This window comes from Vulpes lagopus, chromosome 11, assembly GCF_018345385.1.
Source record: "Vulpes lagopus strain Blue_001 chromosome 11, ASM1834538v1, whole genome shotgun sequence".
Classification (NCBI taxonomy): Eukaryota; Metazoa; Chordata; class Mammalia; order Carnivora; family Canidae; genus Vulpes; species Vulpes lagopus.
The window spans coordinates 90,366,647-90,391,952 of record NC_054834.1 but is presented as its reverse complement, the minus strand read 5'-3'; the positions used below and the strand labels follow the sequence as shown (position 1 = coordinate 90,391,952).

The 25,306-nt window shown below is 39.2% G+C and overlaps 1 protein-coding gene across 1 annotated transcript in view; it reads left to right on the top strand.

Annotated features, from left to right (window-relative positions):
- Positions 1 to 19,231, top strand: part of TTC21B (tetratricopeptide repeat domain 21B) — a 78,929-nt gene extending 59,698 nt beyond the window's left edge. Inside the window, exons 23-29 of the mRNA XM_041722765.1 lie at positions 997 to 1,147; positions 1,354 to 1,515; positions 3,557 to 3,752; positions 6,952 to 7,176; positions 12,844 to 12,964; positions 16,861 to 16,928; positions 18,133 to 19,231. Coding sequence (XP_041578699.1) covers positions 997 to 1,147; positions 1,354 to 1,515; positions 3,557 to 3,752; positions 6,952 to 7,176; positions 12,844 to 12,964; positions 16,861 to 16,928; positions 18,133 to 18,210 — 1,001 coding nt within the window. The 3' untranslated portion in view covers positions 18,211 to 19,231. The remainder of the gene's footprint in view (positions 1 to 996; positions 1,148 to 1,353; positions 1,516 to 3,556; positions 3,753 to 6,951; positions 7,177 to 12,843; positions 12,965 to 16,860; positions 16,929 to 18,132) is intronic.
- The last annotated feature ends 6,075 nt before the right edge of the window (positions 19,232 to 25,306 follow it).

The following is a 25,306-nucleotide window of genomic DNA, read 5'->3' as shown; positions in this document are numbered from 1 at the left end:
TTGAAGACCGTTTATTGACAGTTGGGAAATGTTTACTGTGTAATGTTGAACCAAAATTAAAATCCCAAGTGTGCCTTCAATTTTGTATATATGTAAGCAAAGAAACAAATTTTTAAGCGTTCATTTAAGTATTGTCAGAATGATTTTCACTCATAAATATATGAAAGGAATTGTACCAAAATGTTTTAATTTCCAGCTGGTGGGAATATGAGTGATTTTTTTCTTCTTTATAGTTTTCTGTGTTTTTCCAAATTTTCTAAAATGTCCATGTATTATTTTTGCAATCTTAAAAACATTTTAAAATATTTCTCAAAACTTAGTATTTTAGTGATGCGAAAGAACTAGATAGAATTGGGAGAAGGCTTTCTAGGAATCTGCCAGGAAATTATACTTGACGTCAAAGAACTAAATCAATTCTTTTTTCTTAGAAGATAAAATAGGATTAAAACACTGGGACTAATCTGTTACAGTTATATTATGGTAAGCTAACATCCAGTAAATTAGTCACATATACATTATAGGGCAAGTGTAGAGTAAAATTTCTAATTGCCCACCCCAGACATTAGCACCAAAAGGTACCATTCTCACCCCCTTCCTAGGTGCAATGAGTGAGAAAGGAGGTCAGAGATAGACTCGGCCTGTGCAATCTCGTCAACCCTTCTGAATTTTACAGTTTAGGATTTAGATGACCAATGCAGAGACTCTTTGTAGGTTTGGGTCCCAGGAACAGCTGAAAATTAAGTTATGACAAATGTACATTTTAATAGATTGGCTTGTATTTTGTAGATTGGCTTCTCTCACTGTCCAGACCAACCGAACCTTTATCCAGTTGCTCACACAGTCTCTTTAGGGCTTTATAACCCCTAAGACATTAATTTTGCTTGTATTTAAATTCTGCTCATTTGAAGTAAACTATATTTTAATGAAATTGGATTATAACTGTCAAAACAAGAAATATAAAATGTTGTCCATGTCTGAAATACTGTTTCTTTCTAGATAATTATATGACATTATCTCGTTTAATTGATTTCCTGAGAAGATGTGGCAAACTTGAGGATGTTCCAAGATTTTTCTCAATGGCTGAAAAACGTAACTCCAGAGCAAAGTTGGAGCCAGGATTTCAGTACTGTAAAGGACTATATCTTTGGTAAATCTATTCGTGATTAAATACTATGTAATAGTTATTTTCTTCCTTGTGAATAAAGTAGATAACCTTTCATTTGTCTTAAGATAAAACTGCATTTCAAAATATGTTAACGATTTTATTTACCAAAGAGGTTATAAATGACTTAAAGTTTGTAGTCAATGATTGAAATAAGTGATTTTTTTTTTCTTTTTTAAACATCTAACAAGGTATACTGGGGAACCAAATGATGCCCTTCGACATTTTAATAAAGCTCGGAAAGACAGTGATTGGGGTCAAAATGCCCTTTATAACATGATAGAAATCTGTCTGAATCCAGATAATGAAACTGTTGGAGGCGAAGTATTTGAAAATCTGGATGGAGACCTTGGGTGAGTTATCATTTGACAAAGTATCCCTTTTCTGAAAACGCTTATTAGGGATAAGAAGCAAGGATACCTTCTAAAGGAGGGCTCAATTCTAGGACAGCACTGATGAAAGGTCAGATGAAAAAAATCATAGCTAGAATAGCTATTCTCTGAAACAAGCATGAAATGCTTTTAGGAGGTTTCTAGAATCAGAATAAGCAGGTTACGAAGACGCCCCCCTAATTACTCAAGTTGAAAACAAGGTAAGTTGTAGAATGTGATTACTTGAGTGAAAGCTGTCCACACAACAATGGTAACTGCTTAGCAAATGGTAGTTCTATGCCACACCCTGTGCTTCATACTTCATATGCATTGTCCTATTTGCTCCCTGCTACAGCGTTGTGAACCACGCTCAGAATTAACTTGTCTAAGGTCATAGTAAATGATGGGGGCAAGTTGTGGCCTGAGCTCTACGTGATTCGAAGCTCCTACTGGTAGCCTGTGCACTGTGCTTAAATGATGTCATTGCTGTCAACCTGTGTCTGTTGCTTGTTCTCAGAATTGGACAAGGCATGATGGGGGTATATAAGGATGTAAATGTATGAGGTATATAAGGTAGTTTCTGCCTTCAGGAGCAGGTAATTCACCTAGGAGGCAAGACAATATTCGAAAACCAATCTCTGACAAAGCAGAAATGGGTGAGATGGATATTAAGTGTTACAAGAATTCGTAGAAATCTTAGCAGTGCCAAGCAGTCAGGGGAAGATGAACAGAGGAGTGAGCAAATTAGAACCAGACTGCTGAGAGATTTTAATGACAGATTTGAAAGCTTGGATTATAGAGACCATTGGAAGTTTTAGAGCAAGGGGGAGGCATGTTTATGTTTGTTTTAGAAAGGTTAAGTAACATACTGTTATGCAACTATAGGCTGTCCTCCTGGAAATCCTTAGCGAAATAGTTGAAAATACAAAACTGGAACTCAAATGGGAGGTCACAGCTGGAGATACAGGTTTGGGGGAGTGTGTGCCCAGAGTAGGTAGTTAGAACCCAACGAATGGCCCTCTTTGCAAGTAGAATGCAGTGAGAACTAATTTTGGGCATGCTAGCATTTAAGGGGATTGGAGGAGGAAGGGCAGTGTGGTAGAAAGAGACCCCAAACTGTGTAGTGTTACAGAAGGCAGAGGAGGGAAACTCTGAAGAAGGTCGCCAACAGTGTGAAGTGTTTTAGAGAAGATAAAGCCTAAAGCCTGAGAAAAAGACCATGGCTTTAGTGATTAGGCTTTGAGAGTTTAGTTTCCTTTTATTAATTGGTTTATATATTTCTTTAAAAAATAAGATAATTGTTATTACATACTCAAATTATTATTACACTTGAAATTTACAGCCTTTTGACAGATACATAATTTTATAAGGATCTTATTTATTTGAGAGACAATGCGAGTCAGGGTGGGGGGCCGCGCCAGAGGGAGAGGTAGAAGCAGGGTCCCCGCTGAGTAGGGAGCCAGCCTAGGAGGCCAGATGCTGGGCTCAATCCCAGGACCCTGGAATCATGACCTGAGCAGAAGACAGCCACCCAAGCACCCTAGATACGTAGTTTCTTTTCTCAAAGTCTGATAGGCAGGCTAAAAACACTGCAGTGCTTGGCACACAGTAGGTATTTCAGCAGGGTTAGTTACTTTTTTACTCCCTTCTTTCTTCCCTTTCATTTTTCTGAGTAGAGCTACCCCTTGGTAATTGTATGATTCTACTTATCCTGAATTCTAGCTTGATATTAGCAGAAACGAACGCACGTACCACATGTAGATACCGTCCAATGTTTGTCTTCAGTCTAAAGTAAATAAATGTTTAATGATGTTTTATTAAAGCTATATTAATTGTGTTTAAATATAATGCATTATAACTGTGGTTCACTTTGTATTAGAAGAGAATGAGTGATATTTTGCAAAAGGAGTACTTGGCATTAGGAACAGAAGAGAAACCAGTGTACCCTGGGGCTCATTCTAATCTCAATGAATTGTACTTCATGAGTAATAGACACGAGAGATTTATTTTTAATTGTATACAGTAATTCAACTGAGAAGCAAGAATCCGTGCAGTTAGCAGTGAGAACAGCAGAAAAACTCCTTAAAGAACTAAAACCTCAGACCATTCAGGGCCATGTACAGCTTCGCATAATGGAAAACTATTGCCTGGTCGCTACCAAACAGAAGTCTAATGTTGAGCAAGCATTGAATACCTTCACTGAAATAGCGTCATCTGAGGTCAGTAGATTTTGTTTTTCAGCTTTATATTCTCTTTCCTTGGCAGTATAGAAATATGTATTTCAATTAGCTGTTTATGTTCTGAAGATTGACTTAATTACAAGAAAAAATTGCCTCTCTAGCTTGCCATAATTCTACACAACGTACCTTTGTTTCCAGAAGATACTCTTTTGTTGCTACTTTGATATGTTGTTGATATATTTTTTCTATTAGAATGGTAAATTCTAGAGAAAGGAAATTCTTCTTCAAAAGGGCATAAATTAACTCTCAGAGGACTGGCTCTATTGTCTGGAGGATTTCTGTGTTGTTTCACTTAATTGACTAAGTGAAAATAAACACCTGGCTGCCTTGCTAGCTCACCTTTTCACATAGGCAAACTTGAAATGTTCCCAACTCTAGGGCTAAATGAGATCAATACTGACAACTTGTAATTCAGTCATGCGAACAATGGTGGTGTTTTTTCGCGACACTGAAATACCCCCCCCTGCAGTAATAATAGTAGTAACAACAATAATAATAATTAGAGCAAAGGCTTTCTTCTCTTTTCGGTTCGCCCAGATCCACCTTCTCGCTCTCTGGGTGCCCTCTTTTCCCCTCCCTCACATAGTGCTGTATTTCTTCAATACAGCTTGGAGTAAGGAAGGGATTCTAGGTCCCCACTCCATCAGCAGTGCGTGGTAGCTAGTTCTGAGCATACTCCTTGGGTTTCACGATCATCCACTCAGCAGTAGTGTAGGCCACTAATTTATGTCTCCATAATACCATAATTTATGTCTCCAGAGGATATACAGAACTCCGCTGTGTATCCGTGTGGTTCAGAGGGCACAGTGGCAGCAGAAAGCTACCAGAAACTCCCTACAGTGGCCCCTTCCTCCTGCTTCCCACACCCCATGGGGGATTTGGGGAGCTCACAGCTCCTGTTGCCATTTGAGAACAAGTATCCTAGATGGTGCTGAGTCACCACTGCCAGCCACCATGGAACTAACCAGCAAGGTAGCACCAGCAGCAGTGGCTTCCTGGAGCAGCCCTTCTGCTGACCCTGAAGTCATTTTCTTGGCGGGGGGAGTTGGGTGGAGGGCCATGTGGCAGTGGACTGATGAGAGTGGCTGACAAATAGAGACCAGAAGTAGGGGAGAGAGTTTAAATTGTGAGGTTTGAGGGAACACCAAAAGCAGTGAGTGACATCACGGCGGTTTCCTAGAAACACCAGTTTTTTGTGTTGGTGAGACTGCATTATTTTTATCAGTCTTACATATCTGATTAGTAATATCCTGCCCTCAAATCTGTGTACTGACCATACGGGCCAAAGACTGATGCATGAGCTGAAGTTTCAGAAACAGTGAGTTTTATCTTGCCCTGTTTCCTTTTAATTCTTAAGCTGCGTGTATTAAAGATACTGAATACCCATTAAGCCGCCAGTGGGTGCTAGGCACAGTGGGAGTCGCAGAGGTGAACCAAGTGCAGTCTCTTCTGTCAAGTTTATCGTAATCCAGGGAAGATGAGGCAAAGCATACAGACTGTACAAACCAGAATCTAGTACATTCTGTCCTCGAGTTGCCGTAAGTGCTGTAGGAAGTAGTATTAGGAGACTGGGGAGGCCCTTTTGTGGAGAAGCATGCTCTAAGAAGAGCCACGATAAATTACATTTTCACAGGCAGAGACAGAGAAGATACACTTTAGGGGCAGGGGAAAATGTGAGCAAAGGCAAGGAGGCAGGGAAGCGTCGGGCATATTCACAACACAATGTGGCATCCACATTGATGGAAAAACAGGCACGTGACAGGAAGTCCCGGGACGAAGCAGTGGAAGCTACATTAAACCCAAGCAAAGCTTTCCACCTGCTTTCATCCTGTCACCTTGAACCAGGAGGGTGCGTTGTTTGTCGCATGGCCGTACTATCCTCCATAATCTCAAGTTGCTGCAGCTCAGAGTGACAGAGGAGAAAAGCCAGCTGAACACCGTGGGATGTCTGCACCGGAAGAGACACGTGGGTCTAATGCAGGGGTTGGAACTCGGGTTTGTACCTTTAGAAACTATTCTTGAGTTCATTCAGGAGTGATCAAGCTGTGAGGAACTAATTCTAAGCAAACTCAAGGTGTGTGATATTCTCAAATCAGAAAACTTAGTTTTAAATGTATATTGTGGGGTATTTTTAGCATGTGACTAGATCCGGACATTTTTTACAGGAGCCTTCTTGTCTTGGACCGTCCTAGGATCTGGCTGACAAATTCAGAGCAGGCCTCTACTGTCTTTCCTTTCTCCAGGAGGAAGCAGAGGGCAGGGGTGCTCAATAATTGATGACATACTCCTCAGGTTTCCAAAATCTACCACCAGTTGGCTGGATTTGGCCCTCAGACCTTTTGCCATTCCTTAATTAGGGGAACCAATTACACATTGGGTGTTTGTTGGTAGGCATAGAATTACAACCAAAATAAGTTTTATCTTATTAAAATTATTAAATCTAAGTTTTAAGATAAGTTTTATCTTATCAAAATTAAAATTATTTTCATCAAGCTCTAAGGAATTGTCCTTCTCTCCTCCGGGGTTGTTTCTGACTTCCAACCCTGATGATCAGTGTTGGGCCATGAACATACCACTCTACTGCCCTTTTGTAGCATTCCTTATCGGTCACCCAAACTTGTTATCTCACAGTGCACCTTTATTACGGTCATGATATTGTAGTTTCTGTATCACAGTTTCTCACCCTTTGTCTTTTAACCTGAAGCCTTCCTCGTTATAAAAACATCACAGTCCCTCGGCAGAAACGTAAGAAGCCACCCTAGCTTTAGCAGGGATATACACATACTGGGTTTCCTGGGTAGATCCCTAATGGCTTCCATTTATTACCAATTCTTACTAGTTTGTTGGTTCCATAGAGTGACATTTTGTGACACTGAACTCTCTCTAAAGGACCATTGTGTTTTCCAGACACTATCAAGCTGAACCGTGTGGTCATGGTATCTGCATACTTATTAACTTATTTTGGCCACGTGTTTCCTGACCAAGTTTCCTCATGGTGGCTTGAGGCTACTTGGTGTATTGATGAAAGGCCACTGCACAGTGGTCTATGCGGAGCCAGATACCGAGTCCACAGGACAGTTCTCATGTTGTGGAGCACTCGCTGCCTGCCATGTTTCCTTTCAAACATGGGGCATTAATCTAGAGTCTCTAGGGGATCTGAAGTGTTGCTTTCTTACAGAAGGATCACGTTCCAGCCATTTTGGGAATCGCAACAGCTTACGTGATCTTGAAACAGACTCCACGAGCCCGGAACCAGCTGAAGCGAATTGCGAAGATGAACTGGAATCCTATTGATGCTGAAGACTTCGAGAAGGGCTGGCTGCTGCTTGCTGATATTTATATTCAATCAGCAAAATACGACATGGCGGAAGAGCTGTTAAAACGGTGCCTGCGTCATAATAAGGTAGGTGATTGAAGAGTAAAAAAATAGTCGTTAACTTTTGATGTAGGAGCTTTCTGCAATAGGTCATTAGAGAATGTTGGTCCATTTCTAAGGATTCTTGTGTGGTTTTTTTGAAAAGTGTTTATTCTTACCACAATCAGGAAATAAACATTAATGAGAAGAAAGAAGCCATTTGTTCTTGAAAATAAAGAAAAATAGAGATTTATGCAGTTTCAAGTTTCAGCTGTGGTATGCCCCACTTACAGAAAGTGTTTATGGAATGTCAAGCATTTGCCTGTGATTATCCAGCTCATCCCAGAACTAATGAAAATTGCAGAAGAACGTTAATTGCGGACGCCTGTCCCTCCCATTAAGAAATACTCTAGATGAATTTACTGCAGCTGCATGTTGTTTTCACATTATTAGAATCCACTATGCATAATATATTTTCTGGGTAAAAGTCTTTTCAGCATTTAATTTGTTTATTAAAAAGTCCTTATCTTTAGGTATGAAATTGAGAATCTTCAGGTCCGTAGAAATCCAAGGTCTCTTAGGAACTACAGTGCATTTGGGCATTGCCAAAAGAGTGTCTTATTATAACATTTTTTAAGTTAAGAATTTGTTAGTATTTGTTGAGAAATAATTGTACTCAACTTAGAAACTTGAGGATATTTATCTTTACAGATCCATACCAATTACTTCAGTGTTTTAATCATAGTAAATCTGTTTTATTCTCTTCCAGCAAATTAGATTACAAAGTGGATCTTTTGTTTTTAAAGAGCTATGGTCGTCTAATGCTACTAAGTTACTTTCTTACGAACTTTAAAAACCTAAAACAGGGACGCCTAGGCGGCTCAGTGGTTGAGTGCCTGCCTTTGGCCCGGGGCGTGATCTTGGAGTCCTGGGATCAAGTCCCACATCAGGCTCCTTGTATGGAGCCTGCTTCTCTCTCTGCCTGTGTCTCTGCCTCTCTCTCTCTGTGTCTCTCAGGAACAAATAAATAAAATATTTAAAAAAATAAATAAAAATAAAAACCTAAAACATCAAGCCGTTTATCAATTTATAGTCTGTAGATCTAATTTTAAGTTAAAATGACCTTGAAAAACAGATTATCATTAATAGGTCTTGAAAAATCTAAACTTCCAGACCCCTCAGGCAAGAGAAACAAAACAAAAATAAACTATTGGGACTACACCAAAATAAAAAGCTTGTGCATCAAGACGGAAATCTTCAACAAAACAAAAAAGCAACCTGTGAGGTGGGAGAAGATATTTGCAGTGATATATTTGATAAGAGGTTAATATCCAAAGATTTAGAGAAGTCGTATAACTCAATACCAACCCCGCCCCCTCCAAATAATCCAATTTAAAAATGGGCAGAGGACCTGAATCGATATTTTTCCAAAGAAGACATGAAAAGATGCTGAACATCACTAACCATCAGGGAAATGTGAATCCAAACCACGATGGAATATTATTTTAGACTTGTCACAAACGTTAGAATCAAAAGATAAGAAATAACAAGTGTTGGCAAGTATGTAGAGAAAAGGAAACTCTTGTGTACTGTTGGTAGAAATGTTTATTGGAGCAGCCATTATGGAAAACAGATGGACATTCCCCTAAAAGTTAAAAGTAGAAATACCATATGATCCAGTAATTCCACTACTGGGTATTTGCCCAAAGAAAATGAAAATACTAATTCAAAAAGACATATGCACTCCCATGTTTATTGCAGCATTATTTACAATAACATGTATAGAGTATGTATCTCCCAAGTATGGGGCACCTGGGTCGCTCAGTTGATTAAGCATCCGACTCTTGATTTTGGTCCAGGTCATGATCTCAGGGTCCTATGATGAAGCCCCATGTTAGGCTCTGTGCTCAGCAGGAAATCTGCTACCTCCTCCACCCGCCTACCCCCCTTCACATTCTTCTGCCCCTCCCCTCACTCATGCTCTCTCTAAAATAAATACATCTTTTTTTAAAATAAATAAATCTTTTTTAAAAAGTGACCCAAGTGTATATAGATAGATGAACAAATAAAGAAGATGTAGCATTGTGCTCGCTTCAGCAGCACATATACTAAGATGTAGCATACACACACATACACGCACACACAATGGAATATTACTAAGCCATAGAATGAGTCCTTGCCATTTGTGACATCATGGATAGACCTAGAGGGTATTAGGCTAAATGAAGTAAGAGAAAGATAAACATCATATGATTTCACTTATGTGTGGAATCTAAACAAACAAAAAACAGAAACGGACTCATAAATTCAAAGAACAAACTAATGGTTACCAGAAAGGTTGGGAGTTGGGGGGGTGGGCAGTGGGTGAAGAGAAATGAGAGGTTCAGACTTCCAGTTATGGGATGAATAAGTCATGGAGATGAAAGGTACAGCCCAGGGAATATAGTCAATGATACTGTAATAGGATTGTATGGTAACAGATGGTAGCTACACTTGTGATGAGCATAACATAAGGTATAGACTTGTTAAATCACTCTGTTGTACACCTAAAACTAATGTAACATTGTGAGTCAACTATACCTCAAAAAAAAAAAAAAAAAAACAGAAAAGAAAAAGAAAAATATTAACTGCCAGACGGCTGACCCTTACATGCCTAGTCCAGGATTAAGCAAGATTATGTGGGAATTAAGGTTTCAATGCAGATAGAATTTCAGTTTGCCAGAACACTGACAGCAGTATATTGCATGGTTGAACACGAATGGCTACTTTAGAGGCGCCAGTTTGGCTGATTAGACATGTCAATATTGGAAGCATGAGATTCAGGAACTAGAGCTTAGAAACCTTGAATTGTATAATTAAAAGATGGAGATCATCCAGATCTGGGACAGAAATGTACAAGATGACACTAGACCATCTTGTCATACCAGATGGCAAGGAAGCTATCGAAGATGATTAGAGTCATGTCAAGGACTCAGGAGCCAACTTGAAGACACACTAGCCAAAGTTGGAACACATTAACTTTCGATAAGAATAGTAACTGCAGTGGATTGAAACTGCAAATAAGTTTAAATCCATGAGTTTACAAAGATTCAAAAAAGAAAAGAAAATCAAAAACCTAATTGGTCACCACTGAAATATGCCGATGAACTGTTATTTCTAAACCTGGCAAATAAAGGAAGTGCATTAAGCACTTATCTTACCTTTTCCGTGTGAACTATACCATGGGTAACAATATAGTATAAAAGGAGATGTTCTCATGATGTTTCCAGCTAATAAATGAAGAAAGAGCAATAGGTTATCACCATTTTCCAATCCCTGATAAATTAATGAATAGATATAACATCATAAAAAGAGAATCTGGTATTATGTGCCTCCTAGGGAAGAACACGCCATCTGTGATGGGGCTGGACTGGGGTGAGCAAGTAAAACCCTCACTTGGGGTCCAGAATTTAAAAGGGCACTTTAAGTAGTTATCGTAGGCAGCTGGTGCTACCGTAACAAAGTACTCTAGGCCGGGTGGCTTATAAACAACACAAATTGATTTTTCACAGTTCTAGAGGCTAAAAGTCTGAGATCAGCATGCCAGCCTGATTAGGTTCTGGTGAGGGCTCTTCTGGGTTGCAGGCCACCAGCTTTTTGTTGTATGCTCACATGGTGAAAGCAGAGGGTGAGAGAACTGACTGGGGTCTCTTATAAGGATACCAGTCCCACTCATGAGAGCTGCATCCTCATGACCTAATTACCTCTCAAAGATCCTATCTCCTGGTGCCATCACACTGCGGGGGAGGATTTCAACATATGAATTTCAGGGGAATATAAACATTCACTCCGTTGTAGATAATCATTTAATCAAGGTAATCAAGAGTATTATAATAAAAGATTATTATAATAAATAATGCAGTATTTTTTAAATCAAAATATCAAAATGTTAAATAGCACTGACAGTGCTGTGCTAAGCAGTATTGAAACCTGAAACAAAAGGGAAAAATTATGCCTCCGAATCTATGTTTTTATGTATTTTTCGATGGGTTATGATTTTAATGAAAATATTGACATATTTTCTCCCATTAAAGTCAGGAAAATAAAAATTTTTTTAAAGATTTTATTTATTTATTCATGAGAGACACACACAGAGAGAGGCACAGGCAGAGGGAGAAGCAGGCTCCACGCAGGGAACCCGACGTGGGACTTGATCCGGGACTCCAGGATTACACCCTGGGCGGAAGGTGGGCGCCAAACTGCTGAGCCACCCAGGGATCCCCCAGGAAAATTAAATTATTATAAATTTTGTTTGGGTATAAAGACAATATTCAAATGTAAAATGTTATGAGTTTCAATATCCCCACTTTACAGTTTGAGTTGTAAAAATTAATGTTTAGGGAAAAAACTAGCAATTAAAAAAATCACAAAAGGGCAGCTCGGTGGCTCAGCAGTTTAGGGCTGCCTTCAGCCCAGGGCCTGATCCTGGAGACCCGGGATTGAGCCCCACATCAGGCTCCATGCATGGGGCCTGCTTCTCCCTCTGCCTGTGTCTCTGCCTCTCTCTCTCTCTCTCTCTCTCTCTCTCTGTCTCTCATAAATAGATAAATAAAATCTTTAAAAAAAAAAAAAAAAGAAAAAAGTCAGGAATCCCTCCTGACAGTGCCACACACACACACACACACACAAAAAAAAAATCACAAAAACATGTATGCAGAGTTGTTTGTGCCTTTTTCCCTTTACCTCAGGCTCCAGTGTGACTCAGTAGGGCACTGACCTATGAAGTCTTTCACCTCTTTACCCAAAGATTGAAATCAAATTTAAATCTCTAGCTCTAATTACAATTTCCACCTATCAGTAACATAGGAGAAGCACCACAAGGATGCACTCAACTAAATCTGGGTTGTGACAAACTGTAGGATAAAAATCCTTGTTTGCTACATTTAACTGCAAGAAAAAAAGACACATAGAGAGAGATGGAGGGGAACCTCTAGATCAAAAAGAAGTTGAGAGACATTTCAGCCAGTCACAGAGTATGGGCCTTGTTTGGTTCATCATCCTAACAAATTAAAAACCAAACATAATTATGTTGAGACCATTGAAATTTGAAAAATGACTGGATATCTGGTAATATCAAGGAGTTGTTACATTTTAGGTATGATAAACTGGTTATGTTTAAAGGAAGTCCTTATATTTAAAGAGGCATACTAAAAGATGTATGAATGAGACAGTACACTGAGGATATTTTATTTTCTAATACAGAAGGACAGCACAGGTATGAGGCTAGCGGTTAAAACAGTATTAGTCATGATTTAATTGTTGAAGATACAGATTCATGGATTTTTAACATGGTTAATTTTAAGTTGAAATTATTTGTGATAAAAACTATATTATATATAATATACACACATATATATTATATATGTATTATATATATTATATATTTTATATATTATATATATTTTATATATTTTATATATTATATATTTCATATATATATATAAATATACATTCCCTTGCCTGTCACCTAAGAATCCCAACTTCGGGGGGAATGGGAGTTGAGCTTGATTAGATCTTTTATTATTAAGTCCCATAGATGATTTGATTGCATAGCCAAGGTTGAAAAACATTGTTTTATGTGCCAATTAAATGAGTTAATGTGGTCGACCTCTACAGTCCTAAGTACCCCCATAAAGTCAAGTGTAATCTATTGACACATGTACTATTTTCCTTCAGTCTTGCTGCAAAGCTTATGAATATATGGGATACATTATGGAAAAAGAGCAAGCATATACCGACGCTGCCTTAAACTATGAGATGGCGTGGAAACACAGCAATCAGACGAATCCAGCAGTTGGTGAGTTTAACAAATTAGATACTAGATTTTCACTGGAAACTTGGGTTCTATTTGTTAATCTGCATTTAAATGCAGTTGATTTTTTTAAGAACAAAATATGCATTAAGAACCAACTTCCTTTATTAGTTCTTCTGAAAAATAAACTTTATATTTATAATAGGTTATTAGCTTAATAGTTAATATAATTTCCTGAGATTCAAACTGGTCCTCAGTCACCTTAAAGGACATCTAATCTAATTCTGCCCCTTTCTCTCCCTTAAGCCTCTGCTGTTTCCAAAATGGCAATGCTAGGGGAAAAGGCGTGCCAGTGTCGGGGCAGCTAGGAAAACGTTTCATTAAATCAAGTTCTGCAGGTTTCTTTACTGCAGGATTTCCTCTGTGCCTTTATACACTCATGTATGTTGTGATGGATGTCACAGAGGGGACACGTGTCCCACAATAACAGGACCATGGGACATGTTTTTTTTCCTGAGCATCTAGAAACATCAGCTTGTTCCACTGATAGACTCAAGGAATGCGGTCTGCAACATCCCTACCAGATAGACAGCGTCTGGAATGTACTTAGGGACTAGCCTCCCCCCCACATTGTGGGGCAGCTGTCCCTGTGCTCTTCTCTTTCTTTGTACTGAGCTGAAATACCCTGCATTGAACCTGGCCAGGTCGCTTCTCTGGGGCAGCCCATGGGGCCCTTTCCCTCTTACACATGGTGGCGCTCTAATAATTCAGCTTTCTGTCCAGTCTCACTCAAGGCGTCTCTCACCCAAGGCCTCTCTTCAGACTATCTCTGTTCCTCACCCATCCTTCCTGAAACTTGATTCCAAATCTTTCACCCTCCTTGTTGCTGTCTCCTGGAAACTCTAAAATAGTGCTTCCCAATCTGTGCTTTGGAATACTTGGTGAGATATTAATAGTTATTCCTTTACAAAAAAGAAAAAATAAAAAGCACTGAGTATGAGGAGATTAGATTTCATGGCCAAGTAAGGTTGGAAATGGCCGTTTTGTTTGTCCGTTCCCCTCCTGACCTGTTGTTCCAGAAATGAACCAGGTCAAAGTATAATTTACGATCTAATTATATGTATAATCAAGCTGTTTTTTTATTAGGTATTTTAATAGTTGTTAACTCAGGCTTATGGTGGCATCCGTCTTTTTAGCAGCCATGTCATGGTATGGACTCAGGTTTAATTTGCAATCCAATAGGTCATCTTTACATTAACTGCTAATTGCATTAGTTCAAGACAATCCCCCACACACACCACATATTTTTCTGGGGTCTCTTATTTTACTAGACTTGCTAGGGCACAGGAGAACTAATACAATACCATTTGTTGATGCTATTTTTCCTTCTCAAGTATCATGTGTCCTACAGAATAAAGTTAACTTGTAAAATGAAAATTCCTTAAATATCTTTAAAATATATGTAATTTTGACACTATTCCATAGATGATATATATTTAGAAGTTAAATTATTTAAACATCTTGTTCCTTGGAAGACGTCAGCAAATATAGAGGTTCCAACTCATTTGTTCTTCCATTGTGTCATCTGTGTATTTTAGAGATGATTTTATCAATTTGCTTGACTGCTTAATGGTAAGTTTTCCCTGAGGCCCTCAATTCATTCTTTAGTTTCTTAAGATTGTCGTTGCATCTAACACCCGCAGTTGCCTGGCCAAGTTCACAGTGCATTTCACCTTTTCAGTTGTCAGGAAATCCTTAAAATCACAGTCATCTTCTTCCCATAAGATTGAGGCTTGAATACTGTCACTGTGAGAAGCAGCAGGAACAGAGATCCGGGGGGAGAACACATCTCTGTCTGCCCCTCTGCACCCATTCTTGGGCCATGTGACACCCACTACTAGACTGTTTATAGCGTTCATGTTCCTCTCTCCTCTCCCCTCCTCTGCTGCCTTCTTTCCCCCAATTACTTGCCACTGAGTTTGTATGAGTGTGACAGGTGTAATGCAGCTGCAGCACATGTTTTCTTTGTCATGTCTGGCCCTTTATTTCCTCTCTGCGATTTTTTTGGACAAGGTGATCTGTCAGGTTTCTTCCAGGATTAAAACGTTGTGCTTCCAATTTAGTGCTGACTAAATTGCTAATATTTGTGTGGTTCTCTAAAACTTCTAGAAGCATTTCACAAGTATTTCATCTGATCTTAAAATTGCACTAAGAGTTGGGGGCATGGGAGGTGGAGTTCAATGAGGAACTTGAAATTGACAGCCCACCTGACTTGCTGAGGTCTCAAAGCCAGCAACCAAAACTTAAATCCGGGTTTTTTTGGCTCTAGTTTCTATGTAAAGTATGATTGGCATGGCATGACATCTTAAATTGTTTTCCCTTTAAAATGTCACCAACTTTATTTTTAGCCCATTTGACAATTCTTTTGTCATGATAAGTTTAACTCTCTGAAACTTACTGTTTTTATCTTTGACAACTTTATGGGTATGTATGTTTATGTATGTTTATATCAAATTATGAATTTTAGACAATTCCTATTTCTTACCTTTATCATCTATGATTACATTAGCCAGTAATTCTTTTCAAATATTTGTTTGAAATTTAAAAAAAAAAAAATGTTTTGGTACTTTTATTGGGGCCCAAAAGTAGCATTCAAATGTCCCTAATTTATATTTGTAAGAGGTAAAGTAAGGATGTTTTAAAACTTTATTTATTTTTCTTTTTTAAAGATTTTATTTATTTATTCATGAGAGACACACACAGAGAGAGAGAGAGAGAGAGAGAGAGAGAGAGAGGCAGAGACACAGGCAGAGGGAGAAGCAGGCTCCATGCAGGGAGCCTGACGTGGGACTCGATCACAGGTCTCCAGGATCATGCCCTGGGCTGAAGGCAGTGCTAAACTGCTGAGCCACCGGGCTGCCCTAAAACTTTATTTTAAATGTCAGTGTTTGAAACACGACATTTCAATATCAGTAATTGATAATTGTCACTAATCGTTGATGTGGGATATCTGACAACTACTCTACCCCTTTCTGGGCCGCTCTCCTAACTGCCCTGTCCTTTTGGATACCCCAGGTCCATCTGCTTTCTGCGGCTCCTACCACTGCCTTCTATCCACACAGTGCCCTCTGCCTGAGAGTGTTCATGCTTCCAGTTGCATTGACCCAGTTTAGGCCTCATCCTTCAGAGTTCAAGCATTGCCTGATACCTGCCCCCTCCCAAGCCAGATTTCTTATTACAGGTGTCTTGGCTGGTACCTTTCTTTCATAGCCATTTGTTTCACTTTTGAAAGTGGTTAACTTACATAATTCCTTAAATAGTGGGATCCCTGGGTGGCTCAGCGGTTTAGCGTCACCTTCAGCCCAGGGCATGATCCTGGAGTCCCTGGATCAAGTCCTGCATCGGGTTCCCTGCATGGAGCCTGCTTCTCTCCCTCTGCCTGTGTCTCTGCCTCTCTCTCTCTATGTCTATCATGAATAAATAAATAAAAAAATCTTAAAAAAAAATTCCTTCAATAGCATGCTTTATTTTCTAATAGAATATAAACCTCCTGACTTAGGGGTCAGTTTGCCCAACATCCTAAGTGCTAAATAAATCTATACTATATAAATGAATAGCTTTATTATCATTTACTGCCCGGTGATGAGTTTGTGCTATAATTTGAAATAAATGGGACTTTTTTAGTAAGTTACAAAAGCCACTCTTGGAGCATGGCCGTCTTCTAACCCACTGCAGTCCTTTTTCCAACTCCATTTTTTGCTGCTTGCTCTTTGTGTGGCTCCACCTTCCATCATCCCATCACTTCTCTCTTATCATGTAGTCACCAGCCTCGTTTAGACTTCTCAAAGGAGTAAACAAACAAAGGAGGAGGCAAAAAAGGTAATGCTAGCAGTGTGCTCTATAAATAGTACTACTTCATTATGGTGTTTTTGTCTTAACAGGATACAAACTGGCATTTAATTACTTAAAAGCAAAAAGATATGTGGATGCAATTGACATATGTCACCAGGTAACACTTCAATTTAGATCTCTTAAAATTTTTCAGCCGCACAGTTTCCTGCTTTTTAGTTAATCGCAAGATGTAGATGAATAGAGGTAGAGGATGTTGTATTTTGGTTAAATGACTCATCAGATACATCTGGGAGAGATTACCACTTTTCAAAGTGTAGAAGTGTAGAACTTAATAAAGTGTACTTAAATCAAACATGTTTTTAATTGGGGCTCCAATAATAAAATGCTTCTTATCATGTTAAAGACAGAGACTGGAGAAGCATGTGAAATAAAACCACGGATTCTCCAAGCCATTGTTCTCAGTAGAAGCTCTTGTGAATGGGTCTGAGTCTGGGTAGTAGAGAATTCAGATTTATAAATTGGAGATAAAAATATTTTTGTTATTTAGAAGTCATTCAATTACATATCTGTAATTGATCCCTAGCTAAATGATCCCTTGTTGAAGTGACAAAAATTTAAGTTGCACTTTTAGAATTTGCAGTTGCTTTATATATGCACTGCCCCCTTGATATATAAGGAATTGCCCTGTTGTTCCTGAGAAGGCATTTTATATTAAACATCATTAGGAGCTCCAAGAAAAGCTCCTTAGAAAAGAATTATGTAATGTCTCCTATCCCAGATCGCTGTATCAGCATCATTATGGTAAATACTTGGCTTCAGTAATTGCTATTGATTATGGAACCTCTCTGTAAGGTAGTATTTCACATTGAGGTTAAGGTTGTACATTAACGTAAGGTTATACATTAGAATCGTTCGTGGAATTCTTTTTTTAAAATGACCATCTCCCCACTCCCAGACTCAGTAGGCCTGGAAATTTCTATGTTTCAGAATCCCTCCAGGTAAATCTGATTGTGCTCCTGGTCAGAAATTACTCCGTAAATATCATGTGAATAGCTACATTTTCTAAATATTTAAAATCACTGATACATACTTGTTTTTTGCAACTGATCTATTAAGGACTTCATTATATTTGTTGTATTTCTCACATATATTTGTGTTCTATTGTTGTCATCTAATTACTGTTACTGCGAGTCATGTCACATTTCAGATGTCACCTTTAAGAAGTGTTGTTATATTTGTAATATTAGTACAACAAAATCTCAACAATAATGCTCATTTCCAGTAAGTTTTATAGCTCTCTAATTCTCAGTAATCAGTTACAAGTTCTTGTGCTTTTGTTCTGTTCTGTTCTGTTTTTGCAGGTTCTTGAAGCACATCCAACTTATCCAAAAATCAGGAAGGATATACTTGATAAGGCCCGTACATCTTTGAGGCCTTGAAAAGTGTTTTAATTTAGTGTGTTGGTCAAGCAGGAAATGAAAGGAATCAGGTTTGAGTTAAACTTCGTAACAGAAGTGTACTTTTCTTTCTCCAGCAGAGGCTGCTATTGTATCTTAAAGAGAAATACTATGTCAAATGGGTAGGTTTCTGATGGAGAAGGTCAGTGGGAGTGGATTTATTTGATTGACTCTTGATTAGGATCAGATTTGGTGTCTCTGTGGTAAAGATTATAACCAATTTCTATAAAGAATATTTTGTTAAATACCGGGTAGTTAAGTATCCTGTATCTTTTCTAAGGAATATTAGTTGTTTGCTTCAGGCAATATATTTAAAATGCTGTTATTCTTTGTTAAAATTTTTTGCAACGCTCTCTGTTGTTTCAAAGGTTTGGTAAAATTTTCTTGTAAATGATTTATGAAAAAGGGAAAATATATTTTAATAAAAACTTTATAAGCTTACGGTTTGTATTACTCCTAGAACTCAAAAGACATGGTCAGTTTTGCAAAATCAGGGTAAGCTCCCCAAACAATTTGCAGTGTTAATGAGTAGTAGGAATATGTAACATTCCTAGAAAAAAATCTTTTTGGAAAATTATAAAGAATGTGCATTTCCATTCCCTTTTTTGAACTCATTCTTTATGCTTTTGATGCCAATGTGATCGTAGGAAATAATCTGTGTGTGAAATCAGTTTAAATAAACTCTTGTAGCAATAATTAACCTTAGCCCAAAGGCTAGATCTCTTGGTGTAACTTCAGACACTAACATCTGGCGGCAGGGAAGGGTGATTGAGTATTTTTGGTCAGCAGGGGCTCACCAAACAGCCTATGAAAGCCTCTGCTTACCTTGCCATGCCTACTGCCCCTGGCATAGCAGTTCTCAGCCTTTTTAGGTTACATTTAACCTAGTCTTAATAAACTCAATTTTTAGCATTATTTCCGACTTGTCATCTGCATCTTTTTCAGTTGTCTTTAAAAATACCATAAGTAGAGTCTTCTATTTCATTTGCATTTTTAATAAATACAGAGTATTTTTAACTCACATGCTGCTTTTAAGTGTCCTGCGTTTATTTCTTTTGAGCTATAGTCTCTTGTTTTTGATTACTTCTGCAATTTCCCAGAATTCCCAGTTGTTGTTGTTGTTCTTTTTTTTAAGATTTTATTTATTGATTCATGAGAGACACAGAGAGAGAGGCAGAGAGAGAAGCAGGCTCCTCACAGGGAGCCCTATGTGGGACTCTATCCCTGGACCCTGGGATCAACGCCCTGAGCTGAAGGAGGACACTCAACCGCTGAACCACCCAGGTGTCCCTCCCAGAATCCTTTTAATTCCAGTTAATATATATCATAAAATCCTAATCATTCTTCTTTTTCACCTACCTTATTTATGGCGTTTCATGAAAATATATAAGAGCATTTATGAAGCATTTCACATGTCTTTTTACAGTTGATCCCCATGACCCTAGAACACAGGTGCCAGTATCCCTTTGTATGATTCTGGAACTGTGGCGGGATTAGCTCTTTGTGATTGAACTGAATGAACGTTGTTAAGGATGTTATATAACAGGGTACCACCTTAAGCAGTTCCAGTGAATTTGCATCATGGGACGCTAGAGTCCTAGAAATTGGAGACAGAAAGTAGAATCTTTCTTCCCCCAGCAAGACACTTCCAAATCAGTCTTCCTATCTGCAAAATAGGGAGCTTGGTTTTGTTTCTTTAGTGACCACTGACTGTTTTGTACCTGCCGCTTGTTAGGTACTATTCTAGGAACTTGACTTGCATCAGGTCTTTTAATTCTCACTCCACCCTCCAGAGAAATAATACTCTTATTTTTCAGTTGAGGAGGATGGAGCTTCAACTAAATGATTTGCCCAAGGTCACAGTAAAAGTGTCAGACGACTTCAAAGCCCACACCCTGCTTCCTATATTAAGACATTTTGCGTAAGTAGGAGAGATTGGGTCTATAAGGACAACCGCTCTTGTCTACATCTGGCTGGTGGAAGAAACTGAGCTTTCTGTCACAGAGACAGGCAAGTAATGAGGAACAAGGTGAACTGAGTGGAATGAAGAGTTCTTACAAACGTGAAACTCCTGAAGGGAAGTCTACTTGAGGAGTGGCGTAGTGCAGCAGTGAAGTACACGGATGCGAAGTCCCGCCAGCCTGGGTTTCAATTTGCCTCTACCACTAGGTGTTTAATCTTTCTCCAGGTACGGAGGTTCTCTGAGCTTCTGTTTTCTCGCCCGTAAAAAAGCATATAAGGATAATCTGCCTCAGGTTGTCATAAGGATTAAATGAGAGAACATACTTAAAACCTATAATGAATCTGGCTCACTTAGGCTCTTAATAAGTAATGCCTCTACTTATTTATTACGAATGGAACAGGGCCAAGTAGTAGCTGCAACTGAGAAAAGCCCTCACGGAAGAAAAAGATGAAATCTGAGGTGAGATCAAGAGGACAAGTGAGTTCCCCAAGACTGCTCAGCCATACGGGGTCCAGGTTCATGCTCGCCCTCCTCCCCTCCCTACTCCCTTTGTTCCCCCCCCCCGCCCCCCACCATCCTCTCCCCTCCCCTCACCAAACACTATACTGTACTCTTTATACATGCGTAATCTCATTCCATCCATCTCTGCCTCTGCCTTGGCCTCCTCTGACCTGGGGTTCTCTCCCCACTCTCCCCTCCCTTACCATGCTTCCTGTCTCCCAAACTTCCCACTCTAGGCTTATTCCTTCTTTTTTAAAATATTTTATTTATTCATGAGAGACACAGAGAGAGAGGCAGAGACACAGGCAGAGGGAGAAGCAGGCCCCATGCAGGGAGCCCGACATGGGACTCGATCCTCGGGCCCCAGGATCACGCCCTGGGCTGAAGGCAGCGCTAAACCGCTGAGCCACCCGGGCTGCCCTTATTCTTTCTTTCTTTGAGGCATCAGTTTATTGTCCCCTCCTCAGAGGCCATGTCCATGTCCAGGCCCACGATCTATAGTAGCCATCCTGCCATCCGACATCATATCACCCTTTTTAAATTCTGATTAGCACTTACCCAGTCTCCGATGTTTTCTTGTTCTCTGAAGTGAGGTTTATGACCAAGCCTTACGTGACATACCTAAGATCATGCGTCCAGGAAAGTGGGAGCTCAGACTGCTCTGAACTACTACTAATTGAAGGACTCCGGTTAAATGAGAGTTTGGCAGCCCCACTAAGGACAGAGAGCCAGAGGAGCATAACCCAATCTGGGATCAGAGTACCATCCCCTCATGGTAAGGAAGCAGTTACAGGTTTAATGCACTTTGACTGTAAGCCAGCTGGTGAACTGGGTCCCAAGAAGGAGTCGCTTTCTTCCCTAGAAGTCAAGAACCTCGAGCAATTCTGGAAGGGTTTTCTGCAGGTCCAGCTGAGGAAGCTAGGGTGAACTTTGCATTAGGGCATAAATAATAGAGTCACAGTGGAAAACCAACTGGCCAATGAAGACTGACAGGAACTCTCAGTTTGGGACTGGAGACGACAAGTGAATAGCCTTGTGATGGGATTACGTAGCAGTGCTGGTGCTAATAAAGTAATAAATGTTTGATTTTTAAAGAAGGATGGGCAAAGGTGCAAGGAAACTAGCACATTCGTACCCTGCTCTGGCGCCATGTAGCGCAGCCTTCCTGAGGGCTTTTTGGCAATAGGAATTAAGAGCTTGTCCTTTGAGTAATCCCACTTAGAGAAGTTTTTCATAGGAGATATTTGGAAATTTCTCAAAGTTTGCAGTTAATAAAAAAAGTAGCAGCAGAAAGCTTATTTTTTTGTTTTTTCAGTTTTTTTGTTTATTGTTACCAAAACACTCAACATAAATGAAGTGGTCAAATACGTTAAAGTTTACCCAGCAATAGAGTACTATGTAGTCATCAAAAACTATTTTCAAAGATGTTTTTATGTGTTTTTAAAAAGTTTCTTCAAAGATTTTTAACTGCTAAAATTCTCACAAAATAATAAGCTTCAAATAGCAGGAAACAACCGTATATAAAATACTAACCTACAAAAAATAGATGCATAGATATAGATATATGCAAAATCAGATGAAATTAACCCAATTCTGGGGGGACACCTTGATCTCAGGGTCCTGGGATCAAGCCCCACATCAGGCTCCCTAGCTCAGCGGGGAGACTGCTTCTCCCTCTCCCTCTGCCACTCCCCCCAGCCCACTCGTGCTCTCTCTCAAATAAATCTTTTTTGAAAAAAGAAATTAACTCAAATTTTAACTCGTTATATCTGACTGCTGAAATAACCAGAAATGTATTTCTTTGCTAAAATAATCAAATTTATTTATTTTACAAATGAACTGCAATGAGCATATACACTAAAAAAGTGTTTTGTTTTTTTAGAGAATAACATTCTCAGACTTGCTTCCTGCTGATTTTTTAAAGTTGTTTAGCTGAGCAAAGATGAGTAGGAAAATCTAAACAAAAGCTAACATTCTTTCAACTCTTAACACCCACACTTTACTACTAATTGTTTACGCAAAATGTAATCTGGTGTATGTCACTTGTCAGAGGAAAAGATTCAGGATGTAGAAGATAGAAAAAGACTCTGCAGGAGTGGTATTAGCCAAGATAACCAAAGAACATGGAAATTACTATGGAGGGTAGAAATTTTCTCTTGTCAAAATGGATGGGTAAAGAGCACAGTCTCACAACTGCAGGAAAATTGAGAGCAAAGCCAGTTTCTCTGCACTTTTGGTTCATAATCTGCTAGAGTTTTAGTGTCATCCTACCAAATTTAATAAGAAGCCATAGGAAATAACGGAAATCACACAGGGCCACAAAGTATGGTTGGGTAGTTTGTGTCCTAAATGGTAGGGATCCAGCTGAGGGGAGAGTGGGTGGAGGCTGAAATCCAGCACCCAAGTCTTATGCCCTGCAACTGCCCCCCCCCTCCCTCCAGGAAGAGGGCTCCCTCTTCTAATTTTTCTTTTAACGATTTTATTTATTCATGACAGAGACATAGGCAGAGGGAGAAGCAGGTTCCCTGTGGGGAGCCCGATGTGGAATTTGATCCCAGGACCCCGGGGTCAGGACCTGAGCCAAAGGCAGATGCTCAATCACTGAGACACCCAGGTGCAGCCCCCCGGCCCCCCCGCTTCTAATTTGAACAAAGATTTCTTGTGGGTTAGTGAAAGCCCTGTGAATGGAAGGTGAGGAACTATAGACCTAGATGACGTAGGAAAATGTTTAGATACAGAGCTGAGGGTCAGGGAGTGGCGGCATGCGGCTGCAGGGGGATGTGATGAGTGTCTTTGTTATTTTGTTTGCTAAGATAGAAGCTGCTTGGGCATCTCGGAATATTTACAGAATACTTAAAGCCAACAGACTGTGAAGGTATAAGAAAGAGGCGGAAAAACTGGAGTAGGAAAAGGATGAGGTTCCAGGGGCATTTAGATGAATCAGAGTTTGCAGGGATGTGTGATGTTTGTAAGAATATCAGAACCGAATAACAGCAGAAAAGAGATATGCTGCTCAAAGGTGGCCTGAGGAGCCCTTATGCTAATTGGTTCCAATAGTTTTTAATAAATGAAATGGACTTTGACCTAAGTGCAGTACCACTCCTTCATATGCATGGAATTTAGGGGCTTCTGTTTTCCTTGGGCTCTGAAGTATTTTTCACTTACTTCCATGTTCCTGGTTGTGATTGCTGGAAGTCTGCCTGCAGGATTAGAGGGGGGTTACTGTAACATAATAAATCATAGTTACGGGCAGAAAAAGTGCTACCCACCTTTTAATACTCTTCTTAAGAACCAGATGTTTTCGAGAAAAATGCTTCACTCTACAATCTGCCTTCCAGTGCACATAAATGAATCTGGCACGATGCCCATAAAAGCAATTTGATCCCATAAATGAAAGCTGAGTAATGAGCAGGTTCTAAATGTCTTCCTTCCGAGTGGTATAACCTTAGAATATATGGCGATCTTTAAACCAAGCTGTTTTCAAAGAGTGTGCATGTTATTTTTATCTTTCTTCAAACAAATTGTTTTGGCAACATAAAAGAAACTGTTTTTTTAAAAAAAACAGAAGGGTATTTTAAGAAGGTAATTACTATTTCAGTTTCCGCCAAAGGCAGGCTACTTTTATTTTTAATGGGTAAATGATGTAAGAAGCTGTAAAAAAAAATTTTTTTTGAATCATAAACAGAGCTGGGAAGTAGTCAGTAGTATCCTTATTTATAATGGGGCAGGGTAAACAGGTCCTGCTTCTCAGTTAGAGATTAAAATTTCTTTGAAAAACACACCAAGTTTAAAACCTTTGCAGGAAAAAGAGCTAAAATGCTAAGCAGTTATATAAATGCTCTTTCCAAACAGTTTAAGTTAAATACTTGAAATTGCTCTAGTCAATGAATTAAAACTTCTCCTCTGCAATAATTTCTTGAAAAACGTCTGGTCAATTTTTCATGTTGACTTAAGTCACAAATTGCAGGGGGCATTTGGAGGGGAATTTAGGAATTGGGGAAGTCCAGGATTTTGAGAACACCCAAGAGCAAAGTTAAAATGATTGAACATATGCCCCACAAAGAGGCAAGAGGAAGAAATGTTACAAACAGAGTGTGTCTGGATCCTGATAGCACTTCTCCGGCTAAACACGTAACTCGGAGTTACCATGTGGTAGCTTTTTGTATATGTTGGATTATTGTTGCTTTCACAGATTTCTTGAAATGTCAAATATTCATTATTTTATTTCCAGTACAAATTGGTTTTGTTTTCACTAAAAAAAGAATTTCTTTTTCCTTTTTTGGTTGACTTTTAACTTTTCATTTAGAAATCTTTTCAAACTCACAGAAGGTGCGTGAATAAGACAAAGAGCACCCACCTGCCACTTACCCAGCTACATATTAAAATATTGCCTTTGTTTCACCTCACTGGCTCCATCCTTTGTGCCTTCTCTGCGTGGTTATGTATGTTTATATATACATTTATCCACACACACTTACATACTCATACCTATACATAATGTTTCTTTCTGAGCATTGTGAGAGTAAGTTGCATATATTACACCTGCCCCTGTCCTCCGAAGTACTTTCTTGTGGGTTTCCCAGGAATAGGGATGTTCTCCAATCACAGTACAGT